Here is a 23,661-nt window from a genome sequence, read left to right on the forward strand (position 1 = left end):
GTACTATTTTGATCGTTTTTGGGACAGACTGTATACATTAAGTTATCACACGTTGTTTTAAGCAGTTTGGCTTTAATACAATGTGTCCAAATTAATTGGCATAATTCAACTATAAATTATTAGAACAGTTATTATTGTGCGAAATGAAGTCAAATTTAGAATAATTTTGCAGAATATTCGCGAATTATATTTTTTGCCTGTTTGAGTGGTTGCTGGAGCTGCCGCTCTGCAAGCGAAGCTAATAGTAGTCAATTGTTTCTATATAACAAGAGCAAAAACAACCAAGTTAATCTAGTTCGAATGCATATTCAAATTGAAAGTAAAGGTAAATGCCGGTGTAAAGAGAGAGGTCTTTGCAAACAACCTTGCAGCGTTGTCAAACTACTAAAAAACCCCCGTGCAAAATGAGTTTTTGTATTACATAGCAAATAAGTTTTCAAAGGAAAGGCCGAAGTGGCATATAGAATTTGGATGTCCAACTGATAACGTGCATTTGACAATAACCGCGCCCCTCATTCAACCGTTACCTTTATATACAAATATATCGAAAAATGTGTAACGACTGCTTACCGTCAGGATCTAACATCCTTGGAATGTCCAAATATTTCTCAGCTACGTCGAAGGCATAATTTAGGTTCTCTAGGGGATTGTCTTTGCTTAATCTACTGTAGTCGATTAGATCTGGTCGATGTCTATGGATCAACGCGCAGAAGGCTAAACCATCCTGTAATAAAAAAAACAGATTTTGAAAAGTCAGGGATTGAAAAAAAACCCAATATTTCTTGAAGTATTTGCATGTCATCTATATTATAAATTAGGAAATAACGATTAACTTGTATTAGTGTTAAACTGTAAATCGCCAGATGTTAACAACATATACAATCAATTGATAAAAGCCTGTTAAATAACTGTTAAACCGGCGCCGCATTAATATAAAGTAAAGCCTAGACTCCAGTGCTTACTGGATAGATGTTGCAAGTGTATGTTTTCTGAAATTATCGGTATTAATCACTTTCCGATATTCTGGTTAGATATGATTGTTTAGAATACAATAGTGCTCTATTTATTGAAAACAATATCACAGAAATTGTTTAGAGGTGCAATTTTAATTAGTGTGTCATGGTTAAAAGAGTTAATGCCTAAGAACTCCTTAATAAGAATCCTAAAACAGCATCAATGATTGCACTCAAAAATTACTCAACTGAACCAAAGGACACAAGAAACTATTTAAAAAGTTAGATACCAATCAAAATTATTATTGAAATGTTTTTCAGTTTGTCGTTACTTATTCGAGTTTAACTTTCTCCCTTTCAATTGAGTGGTTCAATCCTCAATTATGGAAATTTAATTATGAGTTTGATCGCAATTGGAATAAGGTAGATCATAAGAAACTCTTCATAAATGATTATCTGCGGGTCTTAAGAAGTGTCTTCAAATAATTTTAAATTACCTCGAAAATATTAGCATTCATCTTAATATTTTGAAAAAAAAATAAAAAACAAAACCATAATTAATATTTGTTTTTTTAATCTGCGAAGTGAAACATATTTATTGTTTTTGAAAAAACTTACCTTGAATGACAGATGGAAGTTCTGAACATTAACATTTTTGTATGGGGCAGTCTTTCTTTGACACCATAGCAAAAGACCTTCTTTAGCTGTCATTTCTTCCACTGAAATATCTTGAATGGCGAATCGCAGAATGATGGTCCAGATCATACCAAGCGTCATTTTCAGATTGCCGTCGACGATTTCTGCAAAAAAATATTGAAAACATTAAAACATATATTAATCGTACTTATAAAATTAATTATACATTAACAATCAGGTCTACACATTAATGCCATTACAGTGCAATATATACTCTACTAATATTTTTGTTGATAAATTGGCCTGATATTGCAATTTAAAAATTTACGGAAAAAATAGCTGATTAAACGCTAGCCACTTTTTGCAGTCGAATTGTGGATGTTCGAATAAATCTATACAAATACGTTTTTCTTTAGCTACTGATTTCAAGTTATATTAAAAATTAATGTCGTTTTAAAAAGAGATTTGGGAGAAGTAGGAAGTTTAACTTCCTACTTTCGCTAAATAGAATGCCATACTTTTTATGTTCCTTCGCGATTTCGAAATAATTTTCTCTTAGAATTGGACAGCTTGTGTTTATAAACATACTATTTATCGAAATACATCGCCATTCCACGATTGTAGGAATTAATGTTTGCATGGAACATTTCTCCATCAGTATGTTGTTATAACAGCTAATAATAGCCTAAGAGTGGGGTGGGAATATATATTGAGAATATTACTCCAGTTTTTATATAGATTGCATGAAATTGTACTTATGCCGAAGAGCTTAACATTCTGATTTACGTTTAAAAACTTTTTGTTAAAAAAATCATTGTACAATGGCCTTGATTTCCTTTAAACCCTTTTCTACGTGAGACGAGTTCGAAGTGAAACGGTTTAAATATATTTTTTATTATTAGTATATTTCTTCAACCATTAGTTTTTCCTTCTTGTTGTTTGCTTCCGCATAGGAAAAGTTTGAGTTCGTTTATGTTACAAAAACATTTCGATTCATGATACCAAGCGTATTTTAAGTTTGTACTCGTATTACAATTAAAGATATTCTCATCACTAAGTAGAGAACAGATAATAGAAAAAAAGCCGATAATTGAGTTTTCGAATGGTCAGCTGTTCCTTGGATTAGCAAAATGTTTTTTACCGGATGTTCTTGGCGAGATGCGAGGCGCCTGAACACCTAATTGCACTGAAAAGACATTTTTAAGAGAGCCTGGCCAAAGAAAGAATAGTGCGACACTCCGTCGTCTTAGTAAAGTAGAGGCGTCTGCCAGGGATGCGCTCTCTAAGTTTTCCAACCGGACATGAGCAGAATGATACAACGTTGATGGCAGCATCACGAGAAGGGAGAGGAAATGTCGGACTTTCTGAACCCAGATGAGACAGAGGGCAAAAGATGCAGCTTCAAGATAAACGATCAGAAAACTAATTTTATGGTTCTCGATTGGTCTAATAGGAACATCCAGAATAGACTATCCTCCATTTGTCTCGCAGGTATCCTGAGGTTTTTTGACCATATTACGTGAAGAGAGGATTCGAAAACATAGAAAACAAATATAGGCCAACCCGATATACTGCTAAACATATTCTAATACTATATTTCCTTTTACGATGCTGTAAATAAAAGCGACGATTCGAAGCCAATGAAGAGCACTAACAGCACAAGTTGTTAATGATCACGATTCTCAGTAATAAGAGAACGACTAGCGAGAGAAATCAGTAAGATTTTTTGATGAAATATCTTAGATTTGTTGAACAGCATCTCATATCAGAGTTATATTTTGTTTATAAATAATACTTTAATTTACACTATCCGTTGTAATTAGAAGGTTCTGATATTTAGATTTTTTTGGACAAACGTACGGAGAAATGGATTGAGAAAATTTGCATGCGTCATCGAACCCATTCTTATGTAAAACTGGTAATTTATTTCCGATTAATGTTTGATTAAGTGAAGTGGACTGTTACACTTTCAAAGTTGCCAAAATTGCTTGTAAGGAAAATGTATTCACTATAAATCATGCGAAACTAAATGATTTAATTGAGTGATCGTAAGCGAAATGAAAATTATTCGAAACTAATCTACTTAGTTCTAAATTAATCCGAAATGAAATGAATGATGCAAAATAGTTAATTTGCTATCATCAGTCGCTCAAAGAAAGTAAAGCAATTAAATAATCTTACCTTCTGCACCAATAGAAACAAGTTTGACTCCTTTACTGGCGATGAAATCTAAGGCCTTATTGACATTGGCGATTTTATGGAAACGCATTTTTCCTCGGTCTGGCTTAGGCAAAGTTTCGCCCGAGATGACTTCGAGCAAAAGCATCAGTTTCAACCCATTCCGGAAGTCTTCCTCGATGTTCTCAATGCCAGTACCGGCCTTCCTTAAGTGACTGTTACACCATGCCGTAAATGTCTACAGAACAATTAAAAACTTTAGTAAACATCAACAGCAATTTGTTTAAATCCATACATATATGCGAATAAGTCGGAGTTATTTTGATCTTGACCAAAAAAATGTTAATTTGTTTAAAAACTCACAACTTCAGCGGGAAGACGATAGCGAGATATAAAATTGAAGAAACGTACAGCATTCCCATTTAAACTATTAAATTATAAGAATCTTTGCATTGGTACAAATGGATGCTGTAATAAAATTTTTAAAATACACGATTGTAAGTTATATTAATTTACTAATAATTGAGATTGCGACTAAATTGCAATATAACTGTGTTTCATTGAGTGATATGACCGTTATTTAGTGATATGTGTTCAGTAGTATACATTACCAATATTTTCAAATCACCTGTACTTATACTTAATCTATTTTCTACCGGTTATCTAGAAGCTACACCAAGTGGTGCAATAAAGCACATTACCGGTTTCAAACAGTTATCAGAAGTTTTCGCAACATAAAAGTTAAAAGCATATTTTCAGTACTGAAACTAGTAGGTACTGAAAACCGTCCGTGAGTAGGGCAACGTGGTCATATTTTAAATTAATTATTATTGTGTATTGTCTGCTTAATGTTTTTTCGTAAGTGGAAATTATTTTGTGTTATTAGTTTTTTACATATCGTTATCGACTGGTGCGATTTTAATTTGAAAAGTAACAAATTGAGGACAAAATGGATGTCGATTCATCAACAAACTCTCTTAGGTTTTGATTGGAATTTAGATGTTCACTGTGAACAATTTGATAAAATTGTGTTAAATTGCCAATTAAGGCAATTTTATACATTTCGTGCCATTTCCCTAAGATTTCTAAACAATAACCCTTAATCAGCAACACGATTTGCAACAATTTGCAGTTAGTTATCGAAACATGAACTTGTAGATGTCTTCACGTAGCATAACAATTACAGGTAACACAATATTTCCAGGTACAAGAAATGTTATATGTCAGAAATTTGTAGCCTCTTCAATTTCAATGTTTCTACAGAAAACTACAGCTCATGTTTCGTTTGTAATACAAGGAATGTCGGGAAAAATGTATTTTGTTCTACTTATGTGTCCGTGGCGCCGATATGACTTATTTTAATGCAAATACTTCAGTATTTGCGTACAGCTAAAGATACATGGTAATGAATAGATATAGATAGTAGAATAATCTCAACGAGGCAATTCCATAGAATTCATAATCTATAGCATTTGTATAGGTTAGTAGACCATAGCAAAGGTAAGTGTGATCGCCGCTCGAAAAGGAGTGGACATCTACAAGTAAATGCCCTCTGAAATTGATTCATTCTAAATACAGATTATTATAGAATTATCTTGTGAAAATACTTTAAAAGAAAACGTTGGCAACATCGATTTTTGTTCGGCTGTTGGGCTTTCTTCGCTCCGGTCTGCGATAAAGTTCGAGGTATGGGACCTCTCCAGCCTCTCCTCTCTGCATCCCAATCGAACTTTATAATAGTATTTTTTTGGGTTTGGCACCCCTTAATTAAAGAAGTTTCGCAAAAAAAAATGGTACTTATAGATAGGTACTTTCAAGAATGATCATGTAAATATAATACGTAATTTTGGCGTGATGAGCCATATTTTTCGCAGCATTCTATTGATAGTTCAGAGAACAAGCCTTTCTACTTAGTTAACTGTCAACCTAAGCCATAACGGCGCCCACTTTATCTTCGCAGTCTGCACACTGAGATCAACACGTTGACTTAAGAGTTTAGTCGGCAGTATCGTCATTTTACTATAATTATTACTCATTCGCGTTACAACTTCATGCCGCTATCGTTTTAACAGCTGTAATACCGCTACATTATTAAATAGGTGAACCGGCTTTATTTTTAAATGTCTAAAAATACGATGCATTCTACTGAAAAGATGGCTAGATTTATTTATAACGAAGGACAGTAGTGCCCACGTTACAAGTAATCATCCTGTTTTATAATACCAGCTCATTTCACTATTCCAAGGCTATATTATTCAGGAAATTTTCTTGCTTTGTGGAATACAAAATCTGAAACTGTATGTACGCAAATATCGGACTTCATGCTTAGATGGCTTAAACAACAGGTTTCGTTTCTTATTATAATTGCTATAATGAAAAAACCTCTTATAAAATACAATTTTTTTTTCAATTGTGACATTGAATCCTTTTGAGTACAAAAACTTTCACTTCTGGATCCTTTGCATAAGTGCCTTGTAACATTTTCAAAAAACAATCTTGACTGCTTTGATTCATTCAGGTATTTTATTCATTAATTCTCTCATACCAGTTTAGTTTTTTAGTTTTGTCCTCTTATTGTTCATTTTATTTCAGTGAAGTACTTGGTGTCTATTTGTTCTTCAAATCACTTTGAATAAATGTAAAATTTTAAATAAATTCTCCGTTGAGCATTAAACCCTGATACGTTTAGTTTATTCATATGTACATACGTATTTTTAGCTCTGTCTTTGAAGTTTTATAAAAATGATTGTGGAATTTACCCGCTATTTTGTCGAGATGCAGTGTCTCAAAGAATTCAAAATTTATTTTTTCTAGATGTGTTCATAGTCGCATTGCATGATAAGAAACTCCTTGAAAGTTATATGTATAAGTAACTGTATTTTACATTCGATTTAGTTTAGGTTCATAAACAGTCCATGTTTATTGAGAAATTGTTTAATGAGAAAACTACTAAAGAGAAATTACTATATTGATTACAAGAACGCAAGCACATCTATTTTTTAAATTTCATTGTACTTCCACTACAATGTTTAAACTTTGGAAATTGCTTGCGTGCAGCTTACTACTGGAACTATATATGCACTAAATATTTTCATTTAACCGGTTTTCTATTTCTTCTACTTACCAAGGTCCCCAAAATGTAAAAACCCGAAGCAATAATAATAATATTAAGCCAACCACATATTTTATAATTCATTTAGACTAAAATTTATTCATGTATGGATTTCTAAGTGGATTAAGTTAGGGTTCAATATCTCTACTTATACGAAATTTGTGTACAAAAACGTATAATATTTTCCAGAAAAACAGTTTATACAAAACTTATAATTTAAAATAGTGCTTAAACATTTTTTTCTACCATTACATTAAAACATTCACATAATGTAATTTAATTAGATTAATCCTCAATAGTGAATTAGAACGAAATCACTCAAGAATTTCAGCAACAAAGGTTACGAATTATTGGTTCTGACCTTTCCTCGTCTATTCAGGTACAAAAATAGCCGATGGTATTTCATTCATTTATTAAACTGAACCTGAGGACATTTACTTACAAATTTGTTTGCGTGGAAAGCTATTACATAATTGTTAAATTACATAGTAGGTAGGTGCAGGAAATTAAACACGGGTTAATGTGCCCTAGGACAAACATTTATTAGTGTTTGAACGATGGACTAAATATGGAGTAATTGTAGAGTTATTGTTACTAAGTAGGTGCAATTGATTCGATTTAATTTGCGTTAATGATCATTTTAAATGAACTTACTTAATAGCCAATAAAAGAGATAATAAATAAACGAAACTTGTAGAAATGTAATATTGTTATCAGAGCTGTTTAGCTTTCAGCTGAAGTAAAATACGGTGTTGATGTTTACCTAATAACTGCTGCACATTATTACTGCACAAAAAGTGCAATCTATATATCCAGATGAATAGCTTTCCAATCCATGTACAGTATGTCGTTTTATTACCGTAAACAATTTAAACAATATCCAACCAGGATGCTTGCTAATGATTCAAATATCTGTACAATATCATGGCAAATTGCAATTGCTTACCGTTCATAATGTCTATATTATACCGCTTATACCAACAATGTATTGTGAATGATAGAACTGATTATTATGCATACAAATCCAGCTGTTTACATGTTTCACTAGTTGATAAATTGATGTTGAAAACTAATTAAGATGCCCTGGGATGCGAGAGAAGAATTTCTCCAAGCAATCAGCAATTCGAATAGGTACTCGCGTACCAGAAACACAGATTATTACACATGAATTTAAAGGAACAAACGCCGGAACAGTTCATGTATTGTGTTTTAAGCAGTAGTTACTGATTCCATATAAATATACTTGTCAGCAAGTGTTGAAACACTAGTATTATTACACTGCAATTAGGAACAAATTACCATTAATATTTTTAATATTGACTAAATATTCCACTGGTCAAAGCTGAGTTACGTAGCTTTCTTCCTAGTCACATTTTTTAATATAAAGTAATTCACAAATAGGGAGGTGCAACAGAATGATTTATATCAGATTTCACAACGTTCGCAGCCTCAAAGCCAGATTAATATTTTTTAAATGAATTCAAATGTTTAAAACATTTACATAAAGATTGAATTTGCATTGTGTATGTAAGTATTTAAAATAATAAAAACCTAGTTATTTTTTTATTTAGCATATATTTTTATGGTTCCAATGGATTCATGAAATGACCGACATATTGTGTAATAACTGAAACCTGTCACAACTGGATTTGAATCGAAAGTTTGTCTAATCGAGTGCAATTATCCACTGCTCATAAATAATTGACACTTTATGTAATAATAATTTACATATTAGAACAGTAATGAATGTAGGAAGACCGTACGTCAGGTATAACAAATTTTAACGGTTTTCTTCCATTCATAATTTGGTTTCTCTTACTCAAATTAACATTATCGCTTTTTCAATAAATTAGCCAGTCAATTTGACTGGTGAATTTGATCAAAGTATAATGCAGAATTGAGATCTTTGAAAAATCCAGTTGAACTCCTTTATTAATTTTTTTGGGTTGTTGTAAATAAAATTTTGATACCCAAAAATAAGAATCTAAAAGTTCTCACAATTTTTTTCAGGAATAGGAACATGGAAAACATGTTCTCTAATAGTTTTCCAATGCATTAAATGTTGTTTCCAATGTCTACAATTAAGACTGTAAATGAGGCTTCAAATCCCCAATAGATTATACCCAATACAAAAAAAAGTTCATTGCACCAGCCAGCAGCACATGCACTCGCTTTGTTTTAGATATTACAGTTTGTCATCAACCTGTTTACCATAGTTTAACCTCCATTACGAGAAGTGGTTCAGTATCCTTCTAGACAATTATTGTATCATTAAGCGGTTAGGAAAAACGATGAAACTTCCGGGTTTCAATAGAACCATTTACTATTTAGATTGTTTTATAACGACTGTTTCGATAGTACTGTCTACTCATACAACTCACATTTAAGAGGAACTTAAAAGCATCCGAAGCAAAACGTTGAATTCATGCTTTTTAACATCAAGCTAGAACATTTATAAAAAAGTGGTGGTTTTTCCAACTATTTAATTTTTTTCCACTATTTAATAAAGACGTATAACAAGCAAGTTTAGTCTTCGAATAAGTTTAATAATTTATTTAGATTGCTACGTTCCAATACAAACGCGAAAATATCTGTTTAATTGCTCTCGATAGCACAGTATATGTTTTTTTTTTTAATTTAAAGACTAAATTAAATGAAACAGAGAGCGAGCATAACATAAAAAACTACTAACAATGTAACTGTAAACTATAAAAAAATTGTAACTCAAAGCAGTCTTAAAACAAGTTAAACATACTTGCGCTAAACCAAAATCAAAAAATGTAAGAACAATATGCAGCATTACTACTCCATAAGAGAAAATACTAAAATATAGTAAATGACAAAATTGCTTTGCGCCACCTGCGTGCACAACTGTTATTCTATTTTAAGTTCACCTTTTATAAGGGGGCAAAAACATGTTTTGTTTGAACTTCTCCCGGCTTTATTGATCTAACTGTACCCTATATAATTCACATTGCACCCCCACATTTATTTTTACGGGGTCCGTCGATCTGTATTGCCCTGACCTAGGCCTGAACTTGGGGCAATGTCGTATAACTGGGGCGTTTTAAACGGCAAGTATGCGAAAGTCTGCCATAGGCGTGCATATGAAAATTAAATAAAAATATAGTTATAAACACGCAGGAAAAAATTACAAGTCTCACAATGTTTTACCAAATAAACTAGAAATAGAGGAACTTCATCTGTCTAATATGCTTTGTGAATTCGTATCGCAATTTTCGTTTTTAATTTATTTTATTTCTATGTTTCCGTGTGTGCACCTGCAGCTCTCAGTGACCAAGAACAATCACAAAATAAGAGAAACTATTTGTTTGATTAAGGATCTGTTCTATTACACAAAATAGTCGATGTAACCAATAGTAATTTCAAAACATAATTTTGCAATCATGTTCTGGTTTTTTAAATATCCAACTTTACACATTGAATTTGAATAAGAACTTAGCGATAGCTTTGAATGGGAAAACAACAAACCAAATGACGCAACAAATGGGTGTTTTAAGCCAAAAATCGATTTGGCCATTCAAATACCAAAAAGTCATGTTCATTGTTCCATTTTCTTGTAATTCGTTTCATGAATTAAAAAAAAACTAAACTTAGTGAAACAAATATCGATTATAGAATCGAATTAATCGAGCTATAGTTAATGTCATCTTGGAAACTAATCTATTTTAAATTTGAGATAAAATGAATTCATAAATACGTGTGAATGTAGCATTCCAATTTCCAGATTTAAAAAAAAATGCCCAGTCGCGTTCCAATTAAAACCGTAAAAACAAATATATTTTTAGAGTATCTGACTATGTAACTGGGCGTCATAACATCTATAAATATAATACAGATATTTAACGAAAAACCGCGCCCGCAAAATATCCGACAAGCAAATGAGATCACTAATCAACTCCATTGGGCTTCATGGAGTCATAATCATCGATTCACGTATTGTTGCCAAATGCATGCGATTTATGCCAAGCATCGTCATGAAAACTCGAAAACAGTAACTGAAATAAAGTAAAGTAAGCATTAAATGATATGACAGTTGAGCTTAATTAGAAACCAAAATAAATAAACTTTCTGAAAACAAAATTGTCCGTAAGTAATTAACGATTTATTTGCATTTTGAATAGTTTCATTTAATTAAGTATAGTAAAATGTTTTTTTGATATAAATGTTTGATTGTTGTTATAAATGTTTTATTTAATAAAACTCACTTTAGAGAAATATCAGAATGCTTTAAAACATGATTTTTCAACATTTTGAACGAAGCGGGAAATGTGCAGTTTGTAGTTTAGAAATTTCGAGACCTTTGAGTTGAATGACAAACTCTCGGTACAATTTCGACAATATTTCTTTAACAACAAATTCTGGATAATTAAATCTGATTTTTGCTTATAAGTAATTTCGCAAACACTTCTTCACGCTGGGTTGTTTGTTCGCCTAACGAATTTAATGACATTTAATTTAAAAAATAACATAGAAATCAGGAAAAAAATTATAACATTGTAATTGCGATCGTCAAGGAAAGTCGAAAACATTAACAAAACTAAAGTACTTAAAGTGAGTAAAATAATGTCAGTTGAACATTATGAGAAATCGAAAAAAAAATACACTTTCTGGAAAAAATGGGAATAACGATTTATGTATTTGCACCGTTTTTATTACTTATTTTTTTATAAAAAAAATATGAAAAAGCAGATTGATAAATGACCAATGAAAAAATCAAAAAGTTTGAACAAAACAATGACTGTAAATGGTAGAAAATTACTCAAGTATTCGACAAAATAAAATGAAACTTAATCAATTATTTATTATTAGGGACAAAAAACAGATGCTAAATGGAAAGTACAACCAGTGATCTAAATGAGATTGTAATATATTTGAAACCCATCTGATTCTCTAGTGATGAGCTAGATCATCAAAAAATAATAATCTTTTGATTTGATGGTTTTTAGACACTTTAATAACCAATAAATAGGCGCACTAAGGCGACATACATTCGGTGTCCTAAATTTATTAACTAACCTATAAAATTCGTTCTACATATAGTTGGCCAAGAAACCGCAAGACAATTGATTGTTAATTGGTTTTGTGCATTCCGCCCGAAGGCTAAATCACTTTATTGTTTAAGTTATGTATTGGATTAACTGTTGTATAGGAGATAACATTTTATATTAATAAGTCATGTTGCCTTGTCTATGTGCAATTTTTTAACAAATTAATCCTTTAATTGTTAAATTAAGTGTAATGATCTGGATATCGTAACAAAGTGTTGGTAAATGATTTGAGGAAATTATTGAAGGGTAAAGAAAAAAAAACAGTATAAAAATCTATGAAATCACTTTTATGAAATACCTTAACTTCCTATGGGTGTATTTTTTAATTCAAGGCTGCAGACGGCATGATTTAAAACACGTTCTAATTTAGGTATAAGAACCCTACCAATTATAATATCCACTATTGACATTTAGTAAATAACGAAAAGTACCAAAAGAGGTGCTCCTTTTGTATAGGAAGGTGCTTCCACGCCCGCTCACTTGCAGTAAGCTGCAATTTCATTGTAGGTTGTTTCTGGGTTTAGAATGCTTTTTAATACAATGATCAAATTGTAAATAAGCATTCACTCAATATTTTATAACAATAATTTGAGAAATATGTCTGGAATTCTTCAATAGTTACAGAGACCAAACAGAGATATTCTATGTTATTAGCAATTTTTTGCTTTTCCAATGACAATTCTAGCTTTTTGCAAATGCTTACAACATGTATAACTTAAATTGTACATTTATAATTCAATAGAAGCAGTTCCGTACAATACAGTTCAGTACATTATAAACAATTCCGTTCATTATAAATGAAACAGATTTATAAATTGGCGGATATAAACAGTTTTATTGCATACTGCAGCAACAAATTTTCCCGAAATCACAAACAATAAAATGTAGTAAAGTATTGGCAGGCAAAATCAATATGTAATTTCCATAAATTACTGTAACCACTTCGCACTAGACAAATAGAGTGGAACGATAATTAATTGTCTTGTAGATGCTGCAAATATGTGCAGCTTCTCATTCATTTACAAGCAAATTACGCTGTTAGGTTCTAAAAATAATTTAAATTCTAAATGCCCAATACATAAGTCTACCATACATAACGTATTGTGATTAGTTTGCCTTAAAAAAATGTTTAGGTAAAATTGGTAAATGGCAAAAAAAGATAAGATTTAAAATTAATTGTAATTATAACTTTTATATATCAGAAACATATTCTTTTTTAGTATTAGCTTATGATCGAAAAAACCGGTTATCCTATTAAGAAGAAATAATTAATTCCACGACTTCCTAATTAAAAAACTAATCGAGTTGAAATAACCATTTTTGCTGCTGAAATTGCTTTGAACGTTTGCTTCAAAATGCAGAATCAGTTTTACTAAATGATCCGAATAACTTATGCTTTATTGAGTTGCTATTATGCTGAGTATCGCTAAAGGCAAATGTGAGGTTTGTCAATGATTTTCAATTCCGTGAAAACCTTTGTAAAGAAAATAATTCAAAATTGTTTATTTGGAGAGTTCAAAAAAACTTTGAAAAAATGTTTGACACCATAATCCGCACACCATGTCAAGCAAGTTTACACAGTGCAGATGTAAACAAAAATATGTTCGGATCAAATAATTCATAAAATGTTAAGGTTTAATACCTTATCGTTAATTTGGAGATGGCATCGAAACCACATTTGCTTGCAACGTAGTAAGAAGAATTTTTGTTTGCTAAATTTCTACCATATTTCTAGACATTACTATGCAAATGTTTCTAATGTCTGGACGAATACAAAATTTTCTATTTGGTATCCTTTTTTCTGTGCTTTATGATTTGTATTTATTTTTATATTTTAATAATAGTTTTAGGGTATTTACTTTCATTTGAGTTTATAAACGTTTTTAAATAATCTTTTAGTGACAAATATCTGTGAAAAATAAATTTGATGATTATAATTCGTTTAAAGGCTTTAGAAACTACGAGACAATAATTCCTCTTGCAAAAATTTGTATTCCAGAGAATGCGTCGGGTTGCACTCGGCGCCATTGAATCATACTAAAAAATGTTAGTAGCAGTAAACTTTAACAAATATTTTAAATTATATTATTGAGTTTGTTACTGTTGATGTTCCATTGCATCTTGCTGGCATCTCTCTTATCGTTAATTACTTAATAGCTTTCTAAAATGACCACGTAAACACTTATCGAGAATCTTTCACACAAACAGATTATTCGTTTATTGTTCTGTTCACCTTCTTTTGGCTTGAAATGAAAATAAATAGTATATTTTTAATATCCATTCTCGTAATGCATGTGTCTGATCATCATAAGTAAACAAATTGAAAAACCGAGTAGCACCTCCCTAATTCTTGAGTAAACAAACACTTAGGCTTGTGGAACGTTTGGATGGATCAATGCCACCTTCTGATTTCGTAAACACATTAAGATTTCGAAATGCACCAACTCTAGATGCGTCACGTTGCATTTATAGCACTTTTTTATCAGCTGGCTAGTGTATTACTGATTTAAATGTTAAAGGTAAAAATACTGGATATTTACGAAACTGAATATAACTAACTGAAGTGCATCTGGATGACATTATTGAAATGATGTCAAGTAGTAAAGAACATTCAAGACTTCGTCGAAATTTCAAAGTCCCATTTAGCATGATCGTTTAAAGAACAAACTATTACATACAAATTCCCACACAAAAATCCCACATACCAAAGCGGATATTTCAATAATTATTCTACAGTATGAATCGAGGTTTAAACAGTAAAACTGGCAAGAATAGTTAGTAGTGGAATGCATTCAATGGGTGATTAATCCCGATAACTCACAGGCTTCTGTTTTCTATAAATACCTTTCTACTGTTAGTTTTATTACGAAACGTTGTTTAGATCTACTGGAGTTGTTATGAGTAGGGTATTTAAAAATGAGCTTCCATTGAACGATTTAACAATTGAATTTTTCAGTTCCTTCAATGATATATAATTGATTATTTCTTATACTATGTGTAGGCATAATTTCAATTGAATACATTATAAATGTGTTTGTTAATGAAAGTGCTCAAAATTCACTATTTTTGTATGTTTTACTAGGCTATTTTTTGGAACATTTTCCATTCTAACTTTTGCAGCAAAGAATGTGTGATAATTATATATATATTCTAACTTTTGCAGCAATGTATCAGGCACATTCAGGTTCATGGAAAAAAATACCAGTGCGAACAATGTATTCAACAATGTGTGATAATTATATGTAATTGCATTTACTCATTGAAGGTCGAATCTTGGTGTTGGTATCGGTAATAGTAGGCTTTCAGAATTCCGTTAGTAAAACAAGTGATTCGCCCAGTAATACAGAGTGATTCATTGAAAAATTTGCATACTTTATGTGTGAATGTACCAGACTTGGACGATCTCAGAATTGGAATTGTAGGTCAATTACCCTATTACCTCAAATCTCTGTGGTTTTGTCATTATTTTACATTTACTAGGTAGACCAAAGTATTTTTAAATGTGCCTTACAAATTGAATGTGATGCTGAACAAATGTAAACTTGTTCGAATGTCGATTTTCAGTAAATAATAATATTTGGTGCAATTTAACATACCAACCGATGAATTGTCAAAGCAAATACTTAATATTTCAGAAAATCATGAAAAATTTTAATAAATTAAAATAGGGATTTCAAAATTCTGAACAAAATCATCAATTTCATATTTTTTATCTTTAACGTCAATTTTTGTAATGCTACCATTTCCTGTTTTCTTGCTTTTCTCCGATTTTCTCTACATAATTTGTTCTATTTTGACCTTATACTCGACCAACAGCTGTTCGTTTTTTATTTAATTTATTATTTTCTAATTTCAGCAGCATCTGAATAAAATACCATATTTAAAAAAAATTGTTTTTCGAATGAAAATATGTGAGGTAGAATAGAAGCTAACAAGAAGATAAGAAGCGAAAATATTGTATTAAGGTTATTTGCTGTTCTTACTGTGCTCTGATAGAATAGATATATATTCGAAATGAGAAAATTGCTCAAAATGAATTTTTAAATTGAGAAAAAAATCTTTCTAATAACTTCATCGGACTGTTTTTTTAAAGAGCTGGGACCCGTCAATTTTTATTTGTAAATGAGATTTTTCATATCAAATTTATTTATACAGGGTGATCGAAAAATAGCTTACAACGAACTTATTTTTGCCAAATGAAAGCACTTGTTTTTTATTTGAATTTTGAATTTTCTTTGAAAAATATTAATATAAATGATCATTAGCATTCTAGAATTAGTTCAATAGACAATTTATGTGTGAATTTTAAAAGAGAATATTAGTTCCATAAAGTGCACTTTTTAATTTAAAAATGCCATGATGAGCAGGATAATGGAATTTTTGTGTATAAGAATAACTTGACTGATGTAACAATTAGAGAAAATATATCTGTTCATCATACGAATACTTAGTAGGTATGAACAAGATTAATAGATTCTGTGGTATTGGTTAAGAAATTGCATCGCTAGGCTTCTCAAAGGCGATGATGAAACAAAGTCGTCGATCTCAGTAATTAGAACGGCTCTCCGAACTTTGTTTATTTGAAAAAGAATCTCTATCACCAAATTACTTAAAACGAAAACAGTACAATTCTTGTCCAGTCTGTTGAAAATTTTATTTTGAATAGAATTAATTGAAATTTTTGTTAATTAAAATGCCATCGAGTAATGTGAGATGACATGGAATAATGAGATTTTTAGTTTATTTCAATATCTCGTTCGAGATTCACGACGTCCAGCGAGATTCTGCCGTCTCAATACTGAAACATCGGTGTCCCGCCCAACAGTGAAGTGAATCCATTTTTGGGCACGCTACGCGGCGTCGAAATTCGACGCCCGACTCCTACGAAAACGTGAGCGACGTTGCCTTTATGAAATTAAATTCTATAATGGCTCAAGGAAAATCAGATTGAGGCACATAATATACTGATCATCGTCATTATACGCGTATTATTCACTAGTTACTATCATTTGGAAACTACGTTGCTGCATTTAGGTAGCACCTAACATCAGGTTGTATTATCAGTCTTACCATCGATTTTATTCCACCACAAGATTTTTTGGAAATTTGTCAATTTTTTCGGCTTCCGTTACGTTGATTACGTGATCCATATTTTATGATTTTTTGATAAATTTGCTACCTATTTAATAACCAAAGTTTTACGAGCGTCTTAAAACGATCTGATGGTTCCGTTTGCAAAAAAGTGACTGATCGAACAACTATTTATAATTCCCTGTTAGTAATATCCGCTTTTTTATTTTTTATTAATTTTGTGAGACAAACTTAAAAAGTTGCGTCTTTTATGGGCAGAGCTTGTTAGAACTTACTCAAAGAATGCGAGGCAAATGTATAGGCCTATGTGCATTTAGAAGGTATTGAAAAGCTGAAATTGAATTGGAAAAGCAATGAATATGTCAAGGTCTGATTTTCTCAGATAAACATGTTACATAAACATTCCGCCAGAAAATTCAAGAGCTTTGCCTACAGTTACGGGATTTTTAGATTAAAAAATGCACATTATTTTATATTAAAGAGATCACAAACTCGACTCGACAAATGTTCATTTTAATCTACAAATGCGTAATAATTTTGAAGAAGCAGATATGCTAAGTATGACAACCGAGCGAGACCAAGTCGATCTAGCACTCAACGCCTAGTGGGTACAAATGGATAGCAAAGAATCGCATTTGAAAATTTACTCTTCAAAAAAGTCAAACGCCTTTTTCGAAATAGTTTATATTGAGAAAATTATATTATCTAGAATTTAATAAAAAATTTCCCAAAATTAGTAACAAATATGTCATTATTCCAACATTTCTATTGACGCGCTTAACACCAGTTTACAATGTGTTTGAAAATGATAAACAATGTGAACTTAAAGCAAATGCAGAATAATTCTCCAGATTATTTAAAAAATCCCACATACATAAGCCAAGTATATATTTTACAAAAGCTTTGGCAAGGTTTTTGATAACTGTTTGTTGCACATCAGATATTTGTTAATGAGCATCAACCGAAATACTCCAGTTCCGTTTGTATTATGTATTTTACTCGAAAGTTTACCTATGTGTCGTCAAATGACCCACCCGTTTTGTAAATAAACTTTGCTACATAAAAATGAAATATTGTATGTGTCTTATTATGAAATAAACATTTCAGTCGAGAGTTCAGTACACGACATTGTAAATAATAGTGAGTATGCATGATAACGAAAGGTAAACCGTCTATGTCCACACTTGTGTACATATATATGTATGTATTTACATGACAAGCAATTTGAAAGCCTTGGTATACATAATAATGCGAAAATTTTTGCAATTCTGCATATATTTACTTAAGCAAACGAAAAAATTTGGAATATTTTGCTTGATGAGCCGCTTAAAAACTAGATATAGAATGGAGATTTTTTTGATTAAAATGTATTTTATTGCCTCATAATTCGCAATATTTCAGAAGAATTGCGACACAAAAAATTCTTGTGCCCAAGTACCCATTAATTTTCCGACAAATCCTTCTGCATTTCCCTTCATTCAGATAACTCCAATTGAAGACGTCAACTTCCACCTTCTAATCCACCTTTAAACTAATGTGTGGAGGCGATTCATCATACTGAAACCAGGTGCTGGCCACATTTGCTAATAACCCCATTTTGTAGCAGTAGATGATAAAGTTCACGATTTAAACGAACAGGTAAAATGTGCCTGTTTTTACTGCTTAAGTCACGATTAGAAACAATATCGCTGGCCTAAAGTGCTACTAATCCTCTTCGGCTTTCCTCTCAGATATTTAATGGAAGGAACAGCTGCTAAATCTATTAATTGATTTTCAATATCGGTTTTTGTGAATATTATTATATCATTTTCCGTACAGCCTTTATACTTTTTCCACATTCAACATAGGTAAACTACAACCCAACTTTGTTAATAATATTATTCCTCTAATGCCAGCACAGTACGCATATGAACAGGGAAGTCGATTCTTTCTTCCCAGGTGTGGTGGGTGTTCTGGTACTAAGCCACCCTATTTAACAGTGCAACAATAACATTAACCACTCGTTCTTCGTCACATGGCGGCATATGGCCATGCATGAGGTTGATTTGGTATCAATTCAATTGCCTACTTTTCCATGGTCTAAAAATATGTTACAACAGTGTTCCAAGAACCATTTTCTTTTAACTCTAAGAACCTTTGTGTCTTCCAATTTTAAATCAAGATCAAATTCGATGTCAGGCGTTGGTGTTACGAATATTAATTAAGATTAATTGAGAAGGCAAAAGTTGTACGGTCCTCTTAAGTGTAATGTTTGACTACGAATTATAATGCATCTTATGCGATTCGGCAAAACAAAGTAATAAACCGACACTCTCGTAATCGCCTGCCTTTGATAACAACGGGATTTGTATAAAAGTATGCACAGTTTGTTAGATATATTTTTAAATAATGCTTACATACATTTACATACATTAATTTATATGAGACACCAGAATCATATCAGCATCAGAATTATTCATCAACATGAAAATATATAATTGGTGTTTCCATGAATAACGCTGGTTTTCAGGTTTAATGTATTAATTAAATTTGATTAATTTTTTTTTTCAGTTTTTTTAAATTGTCAATGTAACTTTTCTGGATACTTACTATAGGTAGGTAGCTACAAGTAAAACGTTAAACGAAACTAGCAGCCTTCATGTTTCCTAAATGGATCACTTGTACAAAAATAAATAATTAAATCGGAACTTAAGTATATTATTATAAATAACATTTCTAAAATTTTAACATTTTCTGAAATAACTTTTTTAAATTTAAATTTAACATTTTTCTGCATATATTAGAGGTACTATTGTACTAGTGGCAATAAGAGCAACCGAACTTCTGCACAATCTACCAAACCAAAAGTTGAAAAGCCTATGACGATTTCTATACATATTCGTGTGAAATGACACATGTGATATAGACAGAAATATATCGTCTAGATTTTTCAGTTTAATACCACAAGAACTCATTTGCAAAAATCAAAAAGCGAATTATGAAAATAGACATGTATAATTTCGAGATATATATTATTTAATTTCTATTTTTTCCGAGGCTGTCCGTACAAACAGAGTGGCATTCGCGTATTTTTAGAGGTGTTTACATGTTACATGAATAGCCTGGAAAGACCTGCTACCCAATATTAAAATTGAGTGCGAAATTCTTTTTTGACAAAAACCAAAGCTTGTTGATTACTTTATTTTGAAAATTAGTGTATTCAGTGTGCAGCATAACAATCAAGAAACTAGATGGATCAACTTTCAACAACAACATCAGATTAAAGGCAAAATAATGGAAATAACTTCTTTTTAGTTTGATGTCCAGTAGGTTGTAAGAGTTCAATAATCCGTAAGAATACATTTTTAAAGAAGCAATTGTATTTACCAAAAATAATGTAAATTAATTCAAAAAACAAACAAAAACGACTGTTCAAAATGCAGTTTGTCCTATTTTACTAGTTATTAGTCGCTAAGGAAATAAACGAAATACTAACAAAACCAGCTAAGTACAGAAGTCAGTAAATTGATATACATATAGGTACTTTTTTTAGAATTAATAAATTTCTTAATGGAATTTCACATGTGACATACATGAAACAATAATGGATTTGATATTAATTGCTAATCAATTATTTCACATATTAATAATAAGTATTTGAATGTGAACAAAATTGGCATCCAGTTCGTGCAAATCATCACTTGAATTTTACTTAACTTTGTTACCCATAAATTTCGATCTATTACTGGAACACAGACTCAAACTAAAACTATTCCTGTTTGTTGCATAGTTTTATGTAACCGTCTTGTTGCCAAATATCATCGTTGATCGCATTATAGGTACAGCGTATTACAATTATTAACTGCAGCTTTAGTATCTGGCGATACAAAGTTCATCTTTTTCACTGAACCACTATTTACACAAAAATATAAGCCAACAAATTCATGTCAGCGTTAGCATGTTTCTTAGAGGATTTTCATACTTTTTTTGAAAATTAATGGACTTACACATATTAAAAAATATTGGCGTATAGAGGTGCACGAACTACCTGGTTAGATTGTTCTAATATTGAGTGAATATTTTATCCAATATTTATATATTATTCTGGTTGCGTATTAGCAATACGCAATAAGCATAAAATGTAATTTTAATGCTTAATTTATGTTAAACGCTCCTTTTTTTAATTTCTTGCAATACGAAAATATACACTAGCTTGCGTGAACTCTGAAATTGATATTTTCATCCATTGACATTTCACTGGCCTATTTCCGTGCATTACGTTTTCCGTTTCCAGGAAAAGTCGGCTTTATTTAGCTCATTTTCATCACAAAATAGTCAAAAAATATTGAAAATATGCAACCACATTTTCCTGACCTATTCCTTTATTGGCTGAACTAGTCACATTTTTTAAACAATGCCACCCAACTTATACTGCGAAAAATGTTATGGGCTAGGTCTATTCAAGCATGTATGGGAAAAATTCAGTGTCGACACAATCAACCATACGTCCTTGTAAACCACAGAAAAACAATGGAAATGTTTCGACCAATAATCCATTTTCCTGTTTCGAATCATGCAACGAATTGAGTAAATGAGGTTTTTCTATCTGGGACAACCTGGAACACAGTTATGATAACTACCCATAACTTTTAGATGGATTAAAGTTTCACTACTTAACTGTAGTGAAATTGTCTTCATGCCTGCCATTTTCATAATGCTGGTGATTCACTGATATTATGTTAATTTCGTCATTAATTTAGTTATTATTACTTTTACCGTTATTGATATTTACGTTGTATGGATTGTCTGTCCTGGCCTATGCCTTCAAATAGCTTTTTAATAACATTTGTGGTAAAAGATTAAAACATCAGGAAAATTATTTTTAAAGAAAGTTTTATGTGTCACAGAATATTTAAGTAAAACATGAGTGTAAACTGTTAAAATGGTTTACCACAAATGCGGGTTAAATTCTACGGAAAAAAATGTTGTGAAGATGTTTTCAATAAGCTAAAAATCACAAGAAAAAAGTTACAGAACCGTTTGAAATGTGCGGTATTCTGAAAAAACTGCGTTATTAATTTTGTTATAACAACCGAAAGACCGACATTTTTTTTTTTTACAGTTTTCGTATGTTCGTATCTTATATACCTACAAATAGTAGTTTCCATTTAAGAGTGTTCAATTTGGCTCACCCTGTATATGTTGTTTTAAAATTTTAATTTTTTGCACATATTAACATTTTATTTCGATGTAACAAAGGAACATCTGAATAATAATTTATTCAACGGTTAACGGTTTCAATGCTTTTCTAAAGAAACATTTGTAGAATGTTTGCCAAATTTGGCAACACAGTATTAACAACAATCGATAGTTAAAATATTGAGAAAACCGTCTAGTTTGGTTAATTTTGCACTATACAAGGCCCTAAGGGTAATACTTTTTCATATCACACCTCGAATGTTCTGACATAATTTTCGAACATCCTGTATATTTGATCAGCGTATAAGCTTTAAATAAGGCTCAGGTCTGGACCTCAATTTCTTTTAAATCAGTATTTTTACTAAAGCTAAAACTGGCTGAACTCTGAGGCTTCTTCGAATGTAAACATTGCATATTTTGAATAGTTCAGGTTAAAGTTGGAAATCAATCATTTCCCTGTTGATTAATCGTCAGAATGGTTCAATCCGAGTTGAATCGAATGATAGGCAGGAATAAATATTTATTGAAATCCGGTGAGACGCCGCTGGTCAAGATCAAAATAAGGCCCACTGAACCCCCATAAAAATGTGAAGACCTATAATGGGGACAATATATGTATGCTTGGATGGGAAATGATTGCAAGTGAATTCGAATTTGATGTCGATAATACCTTTTTCTGTTGTTTCTCCCAGGCCGGGTCTAAAAGGCCCTCTCGCTCCCATTCCTCCTCCTGCTCCATGTAACCGTCGACAAAAGGATCGATGCTGCCGTAACCGTCCGTTTGGATCATACTCAATATGCCCGCTCAAATTCCCCAATTACAATTGGTCGTTTAAAAAATAAATGAAATATTCGTTCGTTCGTCGGCAGATGTAACACGAGAACAGATGCCTTCGCGCGCACAAAGACGCGAACAAGCCGCACTGTTCTTCCCCAAAGGCTCTCAACTAGCCCGACTCCGACACTGGCGATTGACGAAAATTTAGCTGTGCTTTCCACTCGACCGGACTAGGTGAGGCTTGTGAATACGTGTGCGACGTTGCCAGCCGACCAATCAAAAATCCTTAATAGTTACATTTTTTTTTTCTTTTTTTTTTTTTCCCATTTTTTCCCCATTGGTTTGGTTCTTCCACCAGTCCCTCTGGGACTCGTCTTACTTTCCAGAAGAAGAAAGATTTACAAAATACTTCAAGTTCCATCTTTGATCAGTCAGCACCAAACGATATTTCGATGTGACATATTGCCGTGATAATTACGTCGAAATGACGTGACGAAATTGAAGACTTCAACCATACATGTCTCCTCCTTTCCCATGTGACAATCATGTAAAAAAACGTGGAATGATGGAAGTCACTAATTTTATCACGTCATATTGACGTGAATATCACTGAAAGATGGCACAGTGAAATGACGTCAATGAGCGACGAAGTGGGTTGTTTTG

General features: G+C 31.7%; 1 protein-coding gene across 3 annotated transcripts in view; it reads right to left on the reverse strand.

Annotated features, from left to right (window-relative positions):
* LOC109535688 (alpha-actinin, sarcomeric) overlaps positions 1-23,241 on the reverse strand; it is a 34,314-nt gene extending 11,073 nt beyond the window's left edge. For all 3 annotated transcript variants that reach the window (XM_019901623.2, XM_019901622.2, XM_019901624.2), the window contains exons 1-4: positions 22,891-23,241; positions 3,771-4,005; positions 1,572-1,753; positions 571-724 (exon numbers count right to left, since the gene is read on the reverse strand). In XM_019901623.2, coding sequence (XP_019757182.1) covers positions 571-724; positions 1,572-1,753; positions 3,771-4,005; positions 22,891-23,010 — 691 coding nt within the window. In that variant the 5' untranslated portion in view covers positions 23,011-23,241. The remainder of the gene's footprint in view (positions 1-570; positions 725-1,571; positions 1,754-3,770; positions 4,006-22,890) is intronic.
* Positions 23,242-23,661: the final 420 nt, after the last annotated feature.

This window comes from Dendroctonus ponderosae, unplaced genomic scaffold (genome assembly GCF_020466585.1).
Source record: "Dendroctonus ponderosae isolate FM_Combo_2020 unplaced genomic scaffold, Dpon_F_20191213v2 Dpon_F_20191213_1, whole genome shotgun sequence".
Lineage (NCBI taxonomy): Eukaryota > Metazoa > Arthropoda > Insecta > Coleoptera > Curculionidae > Dendroctonus > Dendroctonus ponderosae.